This window comes from Poromitra crassiceps (genome assembly GCF_964638095.1).
Source record: "Poromitra crassiceps genome assembly, chromosome: 19".
Lineage (NCBI taxonomy): Eukaryota > Metazoa > Chordata > Actinopteri > Beryciformes > Melamphaidae > Poromitra > Poromitra crassiceps.
In genome coordinates, this window is record NC_139646.1 from 2706416 (window position 1) to 2715343 (window position 8928).

Sequence of the window (8928 nt, forward strand, 5' to 3'; positions counted from 1 at the left end):
TGAATGTGTATTGACATATAAGAGATCTTATATGTATGTACATACATAGATCATTTAGCTAATAACAAAGGAAGTCTGCCACTCTGTCTCTGCATGCTATTGCTCTATCTCTGACAGCATAGGGATAGCTGCATAAAAGTAAATGGACATTCAACGCTTGGTTCAATTCTATACGCTTCTCTGATGCTTATGGTCTATTGGACACGTGTTATAGGTCCTATAGGTCCTATATAACACGTGTCCAATAAAAAAAGTGCTGGTGTGTGTCTTATTGAGGGTGTTTGGTGTGAATATTCACAACAAAGACTTTCACATTATGTAATGGTATGAAGGCACAACAAGGACGTTTAGTTTGATCAACAATGTTGTGACAAGAGCAGCTGGTGGCTCATAGGAAACAGACCCTCCACCTACAGCTGAGCCGGAAGACACGGGTACAAGCCTAGCTACACGCTGCTGAAGTGTCCCTCAGCAACACACTGATTCCCTAGCTCTACCAGCTCCAGGCTGTTCTGCAGCTCTGCTTACCCTGAACACTCCCTGTGGAAAGGGCAAGTGAAAAGAAAGAACTATATGAAAAAAATATGTATCAGATAAATGTCAGATTATTATTGCACCTGGACAACTGTCAAGCTGCCTTTATCCAGAGAAAGTCAAATGGCCGCCTTTCTTGGCTTACCAGTAAACAGCGTTTAATTTATATAGCTTGTTAGTCCATTTCAAAGTGTGATTTTTATTATTTTCTTCATTCGATAAAAGGGACACATATTTTGAGCCAGTGGTCAGTAAACCTTTCCAGTGTGGTAATATTTGTATTGTTAACCAATAGAAAAGATAGCCTACCAAATCGAATAATACACTAATGAAAACTCCACAATAATGTAACTCCAATCCAGTGTAACGCCACAATGCAAGAGGCACAAATGTTTTATACCACAATAAAGACTTACTGCATTTCAACAGTACTGACATTTCCCAATGTTTACTGATATCATGTTGTGCATTATAGGCAAAATTCCCCTACTGGAATCAAGGACAATCTTGAATAGAACAGGGGTCATAACCTTCACCTCCAGTCCAGCACAATATTTTATTGAGTAAAAACATTAGAAGCAGTTGCAATAAAAAACATATTTAATCTCATACAAAATGGTTTATTATACTGTCAAAAAACTTCCAGTGATGAAAAATACAGTGTGCTTTTTTGGGGGATTGGTTTCTGACCATGTCTGTCCGTATCAACGGCCAACCTTGCTTTTCAGCGTCCTTCTCTGAACTTTGGGGGAAATAGGTTCCTCCTTCCTCTTCTCGTCGTTGACAGGAGATTCAGTTTCTACCTTCACTGCCGAGGAAGAGGCCGGGTCGGGAGAGCGCGGCGGCGGGCCGGCTTTGGGCTTCTTGGCTGGAGAGGCGCGGTGGGCAGAGGGACAGCTGTGCTGGTTCAGACACACGGAGCAGAGCGGGCCGACAGGTAGACACACCTGCTGGCCGAAGCCCACCAGCAGCCAGTTGATCTCACTCCACAGCTCCCTGCATGATGTTAGAGATAGAAGAGTTCAAGTTGGCTTTTAATCACCCAGATGCACTGCAGAGGAGAACAGAGCAATATGTATCTTTTCTGTTATTTTTGTATAAAGTTTCCCAATTCGCTAATGTGCACGCCTCTGAGTGATCACTAATCTGTTTTATTGATTGATTTTTTATTACAGGGAGAGTCTCCAGGAGATTGTTTGTGCCACTGTCCAGGCAAACACCTCACACTGTGTTGAGTGACGGCAGGAGACTACCATGATCTCAAAAGTGAGAAAATGAGTATAGCTCTAAAGCTAAATGTCAGATTTGTGTAAGAGATTGAGAAACTTGGACAAAAATTAAAATAACTGTTTTCAACTACCAGGGTTTTCGGCAGCATGCAACTAAAAATCATTGTGTAGTGGCTGAATATGTTGTGGTTCTTGACCAAGTTTATGAATTTACAGGCTACATAATAAAAAACACATACTTTTTTTTAAATGACTAAATGTTTTATTACTTTGGATAATGCGGTTGTCTCCTGTCCTGATAGCACTCTGGAGTCGAGTCAGTGCTCAAAATTCATTCATTATTTTCTGATGGTTTCAGGCTTATATCTCCGTCGTACAACCACCATTATGTTCCCTGCAAACATCCAATGAAAGCTAACAAAATAAGCTATATGATTTGTGTATGGTATTTGAGGTGGGACTTCCTGTACTATAAAAGGAAATGCTAGTCTAATTTGCCATAGCAAGCGCTACAGTATATACAGCATAGCATATAGTATTTGTATCTTTTGAACAGAAAATGATAAATACATTTTGATTTCTGTTGTGTATTTCCCACAACATGTTGTACAGTTCATTCACTCTTAGCTTCTCTCTAATTTGAACAGAAAATGGTGGAAAGGGCAAGTCTTTCAGAGAGAACTGACTTTTACTACAGCGCTGGACCAGTGGTCACGCCGGGGTCATTAGATGGAAAAATCAGGACAGTCAGTGGGGGGGGGGGGGTGTGAAGGAAAAGGGGCCATAGGGATAAGAAGGTGCTAGAGAAAAGCGCCATGGCCTCAAAGGTTTGCGCTTGTTTTCATTTGAAATGTTAAGAGGTTTTCTGTTAATTTAAAAGATTTACTACAAGTAAGTATACCATCATTTATGCTATGTGAAAGTAGCACATTCTCCTCTTTAACATGAGGTATGATATTTGTCTGAGCACACAGAAAGCTGTGCTGGTGTGTACAAACACCTCCTAGTGGTAGAATGTAGAAATGTTCATCATGACTGGAAAGGGTCAAGAGTCGGTAGCCTAGAGCACTGGACAGATGATCTTGGTGTGTCTATGATCTGATCTTTCAGATTTCTTGCTCCTAGCTAACCAGATGGCAGGGTTCAGCAATATATCAGTGAGGACGATACCTTGGTAACCACTCCTCCAGGGCCTTGCGTGTTTCTTCTGGGTTCTTTGTTGGCTTCCTGACCCAGCCCAGCCTATTGGCGATACGATGTACGTGTGTGTCTACACCTACACAACATGTACAACATGCAAAAGCATACGCATACGCACATGAACATGAAGACACACACACACACACACACACACACACACACACACACACACACACACACACACACACACGTTTGAAATAATATAAATTGTGATGTCGACCTCCTGGCCGCTCACAATATTGTAACATTCTCTTATATGGAAACGAGAAAAAGATTTGCATTGATTTAATCCGTTTTCATGTGTCAAGTTCATATATCTCCATTTCCACAAAACCATATCAGCAGACATCCACACTATCTTCCTCAGTACAATCTAACAAGGTATTAGGTTTCAATGCTGCGTTTCAAACAAAGGCGGGTGGAGAAGCTGTCATCTAGTGACACCGTATTGAGTCAGCAGACCTATGTGGTAAAAACGCCTGGCTTGTTAAAGGAACACTAGCCCAGTGTTTCCCATACATAAAGGAATTTGTGGCGGGCCGCCACAATAATATTCTGACCGCCACAATAATATTCTGACCGCCACAATAATATTCTGACCGCCACAATAATATTCTGACCGCCACAATAAGATGTTGACCAAAAAAAATTTTTTTTTTTTTTTTTTACAGTGCACCTGAACGCAACATGCAAGATATCCGCTGAATAAGTGTCCAATAAATGTTCATGTCATTCTGGCCAATACTTCTGTTATAGCATTTCAGTCTGGAATATGGAATATCTTTCAATAATCTATGATTTAGCTGCTAAATTGTCAAATACCGCCATCTGCTCGCTACCCAGGCACTTATGTATGTACTTAACCTAACTAACTTAACCTAACTAACTATCCGGTGTGCACAACACTGTCAGCCTAAACTCAGGCTGACACCCCAAAAACCTACAATCCGCTACAGAAAAATGTATATTGTTTGTTTATTAACTGGCCCCTCGCCTTCTATCATTTCACGAAAGTGGCAAAGCAAGTTGAGTATCCCTGACCTATAGGGAGAAATTTAGTTTGTCATTGTAAACCCACAGCACAGTAATGATGACATGTTCTTCATAGATCTAGCCTTTTAATGTTGCTCTTAAGCTTTCTCAAAGTACACCAAATTCATGCATTTTACTTTAAAATGTTTAAAAAAAATCACGCGGGCGGCATGCCCCCGCACCCCCCTAGGGGGTCTGCGGTCCCCCACCCCCCTAGGGGGTCTGCGGTCCCCCACCACAAATTCTCAAAATCCTGTGGGAAACACTGCTAGCCGATTTTCAACCAGCTTTGTATCATTACAAAATCAGTAGTATATGAAAATGTTGAGTTAAGTTGTAGACCAGTAATGTCAATGACATCACTGGTCCACAATTGAACTCAAATCAACTCTCACTAACTGTCAAACTAAATGAATGACTGCAAAACTGTTTACAGTTTTCAGATAGACTACTTATTTTGTAATGATACAAAGCTGGTTGAAAGTGTTCCTTTAAATCAGTTCTAAAAATAACACCACCCCAAGACACTTTTAATGTTTAGTTACAACTTTCAGATTTCGAAAGCAAAATCAACATGAAAGTGCTACCCAGGACTGTTCAGCTGATCTCATCTCATAAGATGTCTTGGAAGTTCTTCCATGTATGCTTCAAGGGTCTAACCCAGAGGTGGTACCAGGTAGAATAGGTACTAAGGTGTTGTGTCTTGCTAAAATCTGTTATTGTGTGTTTTGCGCTTTGCTCTGCTTCTTGATGTTTGTCCTGTATCATTCTGTCCAACGGTTGATTGTTGGTCAGTGAGCTCTAGTTAGGTTCATTCTGCTGCTTATTGTGTCTGTGTTGGTTTGTGTGTGTGTGTGTGTGTCCACCTATGCCGGACACCTGGTCCCAGGCGATGTCCATAGCCAGATGGGCCATCTTGGGTCCAACCCCTGAGAGACGCACCAGCCCCTGCACACTGTCTGGGATGTCCCCTCCAAACTCCTGCTGCAACATGGCCGACGTCTGCTTCAGGTACTTCACCTTGGTCTGGGGTTTGGAGCGGGGGGAGGGCATGAGAAAGTGGAAGTGGGAAGGTGAAGTATGTATTTAGATCAATTGGTTGACTGATTTAAGTTAACTTATCCTTTATTTATCCCCATGGGGAAATGAATCCTCTGCATTTGACCCATCGTCTACTAACCTTCCTAGAATTAGGAGCAGCCACAGTGCTGCGCACAGGGACCATTCCATTGACAGTGCCTTGGTCAGGGGGACTGAAAGGAGTATTAACCCCAACATCTACATCTCTTGTCTTGATGGTGGGAGGAAACCCACGCGAACACGGGGAGAACATGCAAAACTCTACACAGAAAGGACCTGGGATGGACCGGGGTTCGAAACTGGGACCTTCTGGCTGTGAGTCAACAGTGCTAACCACTGAGACACCATGTCCATTGTTGTATTTACTAATTGGATGCCATATCACTGTCTACTGTCATGTCAAGTTCATTACGGTCATTTGAATTTGTTGACTTGGCTTTGACAATAAGTCCTTTTGTATTTCATGCCAATATTGAGAGAGAGAGAACCTTCCGTTACCCTCCAGAAGCCGACAGGGTAGATGAGTTTCCCCAGTGTCTCGTCATCGGTGCTCAGTATGTTTTCTACAGTGCAGCCGTGCGCCCGGAGCTTCTGCATAGCTGCTGCCGTCACCTGGTCCTTGGTCTGACTGGACAGCATCAGCGACACCAACACCTGGAAACGTCTCACCTGGGTGGTGGAGATAGAGAAAACACGAGAGGGAACCAAGATATTTGAATCTGACTGCTGGATCTTGTAGTCATACTTTAAAAGGAGAACTTCACAGAAAAACAATGCTGCTGAATTGTTTTGCACATGATCTCACACCTATCCAAAAACTCGGAACAAGTTTTGCAGACTTTCATTTAGTTTGACAAGTTATTGAGAGTTGATTTGAGTTAGCTCAGTGTGGAACAGTGAGGTCATTTGTGCACGAATGACATGACTGGTCCGTCCCACCCACATGTGCGGGGGCCTCCGTGTCGTAGCATTTCTTTGCTCCCATCTTATCCACAGGTGCATCGCGGCTGCTCCTCATCTCACGGATGTAGCCTAATTGTTTCCTCCAGTCAGGAGGCTCCCATCGCTCTGTCTTCACAGCTTCATCCCTGTCATACTCCACTTTCAGCTGTCTCCGTCTGCAGCTGGTTGAAGCCAGAGGCAGGGTATCTGTTTCTGTCTTTGGTTGGACAGTGGCCTGAGGATGGAGCATAGGGTGACCACCTGTATGAGCAGAGCACAAAGTAGAGGTAGTGAGTGAGAGGGTGTCGCATGGGAATACATCTGCGTTGGATTGTGAATTTGCAAGGAAATTCATTATTTTTCGCCTGCTCTCACTAAACCTGTATAATCCTCAGGAGAGAAGAGGGTGCAGTCTAGCCCCTGTCACGCCTGTGTCTGTGTGTTGTCTGCGTTCCTACAGTGGTTCCTACACAACAGGAATGCACTGAGTGACAACAACATAGTTGAAAGCAATGATGATGTCAGAGTTCATCTTGTGAGGTCATCGGTGATGTCAGAGTTTCCCCTGTGAGGTCATCAGCAATGTCAGACGGTCTAGGCTGACTGTGATGGCAGACGTGACTTTGTGAGGTCATCGATGATGTCATACCTCCCCGGACGTTGTGACATCACCAACGATGTCATACCACGAATGTGGAGGGGGTTATAAAGGTGTTGTTCTGTATTGATATGTATGTTCCCTTTCTGCAACCTGTATGCCACTCTGTATACTGCTTCTGCCTGATATTCCAAATAAATTAGCCTGAAAGACATCTCTGTGGTTCTAATCGATCACTGCCCGTGAGCACTTACCTAAGATCCAGCAACTTCACACTTCACACAAGGCAAGCACACAAACTTCCTTACAAACTGGCGCCAAGAACAGGCCTGATGGTGGGCCATTACGGAGCATTTTCTACATGCAGTCTAGATCCTACAGGAGCCTTGCTCAAGTCAACTTGGATATCTGTACAGATGTGGATGTGTGATAGCAACCATTCAGGATGCGTGAGTGAACGTTGAACGAATAAAAACCAGCCGTCAGCTTTACTAGCATCTGCGCATGCGCATTCGCCTAAAATTAAAATGAGTTATGAATGAATCGTGGTTCTGTTTTCAATATTTCAACAAGTGTAAATGCCAGTGTGTATGTGTTCATTAACATTACCCGGTGATAAGGGGGCGGAGGATGATCTGTGTTGAGAGACACTCGTCTCTTGCTCCTCCACTTTCACTGCAACGGAGGAACCTGAGTCCACATTTCTCCTCCCTTCCTTTGAGATGTTGGATTTGAGAGCAGCCAGAGGGCTCCAGCAGCGATTGCAACTCCGAGTCCGAGTCGCGATGATGGAGCTGCTCTGAATGAAATAAGGAGAAGTCATTATTGTAAAACACCCTCATGCAGTGCTGCACGAGAAGAATTATGCTACGATAAACACTGAAGTTCGTTTCTTATTCGTAGCTTTCTTTGGTCACGAGGGAAGTTAGATAAATGTGGCTTGATAAAAAAGGGTTTCAAAAAACTTTCATAACTAATTTTTTATTATTATTTCCATTTTGTAACCTGTACACTCTTTGGAAGCTTGGGATTCATTGAAGTACTACGCTACCTACCTACCCCCAGACCAAAATAAACGATTAAGGAACTAACTTCAGCATCGTCAATTTAGCTAACCTAGCTGCTAACGCTAATGTATAATCAGTTCATTAAACGTAACATCGCGAACTACTTACGTTAAAGGCTGTTTTATGGGCTCTTATTTGGGTAAACAGAACAGTAAACTCACTCTTTTAGATGTTTTTCATTCAAAAGTGGGAAAAAAACAAACGCGCTTGTTTAGCACTACATTTCCCATCAGCCAGTGCGACAAACGTGTTTTTGTAGGAAGTGCCTCTGTCAGTGCATTACTGTGTCATCCGGTTGAGGAGTGGAGGACTGAGCTTGGGAGAGAGAGAGCAAAGCTTTCAGTGGCAAATGGTAGGCTAACTAAAGAGTTTGATCAATGCACAGAGGCACACTGCTCTGTGGCTGCGCGTTGGAGCTTTACTGCAAGTGAACAGCACCAAAATCGACTCGACTTCGATAAGGTGAGAGGAGAGAAGGGGGGCTTGTTTTATAAGCTAACGTTACCAGACCTTTTGAATGCCAGATGAATGCTAGCCCATGTCAAAGCGTAGCTATAACGGTTCAGCAGTGCTGCAGTCAGTGCATTTCCCCCCAGTTCTGTCTTGTTTGTGTTGGCAGATGCCTGTTTGACTCGTCCGAGGCTATAAGTTACCTTGCTGCACGGACGTTGTTGTTGAACTGAAAACAGAACGGTCGTTGTCTGTCTGCACAACACCTCCCCAACCCCTCCTCTTCGCCTCTCTCTCCCCCTCTCTCTCTCTCTCTCTCTCTCTCTCTCTCTCCCTCTCTCCCTCTCTCTCTCTCTCTCTCTCTCTCTCCCTCTCTCTCTCTCTGCAGTTGTGCTTAGCTGCTGACGTCTATACACGTCGTCGACAAGAGTGCCAGTTGTCAACGCTGCTTGTTTATGTCGGAATTTCACCAATATTTAATGTCATCATTCATTGTTTTCCATTCATTAATTGTAATGTTAGTCATAGCTCAATTCTGAGGAATGGATAGAACAGGTACAACAGTTTCTTACTGTATGTTTTTGCGTGTCAAGCTAGTGTTCACTTGTTTGCTAACCTACATCAAGTAGTTACCAAGTCACCTCATCCTTACTGTAACTGCTCAGCAGGTCTTGCATTATCAATCAAAGCTAACTGATACTTTCCCCGTCATTAACAGTTTCTCTATTTCTGCAGACGACTGTCACACGCAGTGTGCATAGTCCATCGCCCTTCCAGGCCGGGCCATGAACAAGCA

General features: G+C 43.5%; 2 protein-coding genes across 3 annotated transcripts in view; one reads left to right on the forward strand and one right to left on the reverse strand.

Annotated features, from left to right (window-relative positions):
• Window positions 1-1238: 1238 nt before the first annotated feature.
• On the reverse strand, window positions 1239-7845 carry LOC310793464 (endonuclease III-like protein 1; the record flags this gene model as incomplete). The annotated part of the gene is made up of 7 exons (XM_083655270.1): window positions 7791-7845; window positions 7225-7414; window positions 6019-6278; window positions 5574-5744; window positions 4862-5021; window positions 2934-3039; window positions 1239-1530 (listed from the first exon to the last, which is right to left on the reverse strand). The coding sequence occupies exons 3-7, from the start codon at window positions 6265-6267 to the stop codon at window positions 1239-1241; spliced, it is 978 nt and encodes a 325-aa protein (XP_083511396.1). The 5' UTR covers window positions 6268-6278; window positions 7225-7414; window positions 7791-7845.
• A 166-nt stretch (window positions 7846-8011) lies between these two features.
• tsc2 (TSC complex subunit 2) overlaps window positions 8012-8928 on the forward strand; it is a 46864-nt gene continuing 45947 nt past the window's right edge. For both annotated transcript variants that reach the window (XM_083655726.1, XM_083655727.1), the window contains exons 1-2: window positions 8012-8144; window positions 8868-8928. The exon at window positions 8868-8928 is cut by the window's right edge and continues 124 nt beyond it. In XM_083655726.1, the coding sequence (XP_083511852.1) occupies window positions 8918-8928 (11 nt within the window). In that variant the 5' untranslated portion in view covers window positions 8012-8144; window positions 8868-8917. The remainder of the gene's footprint in view (window positions 8145-8867) is intronic.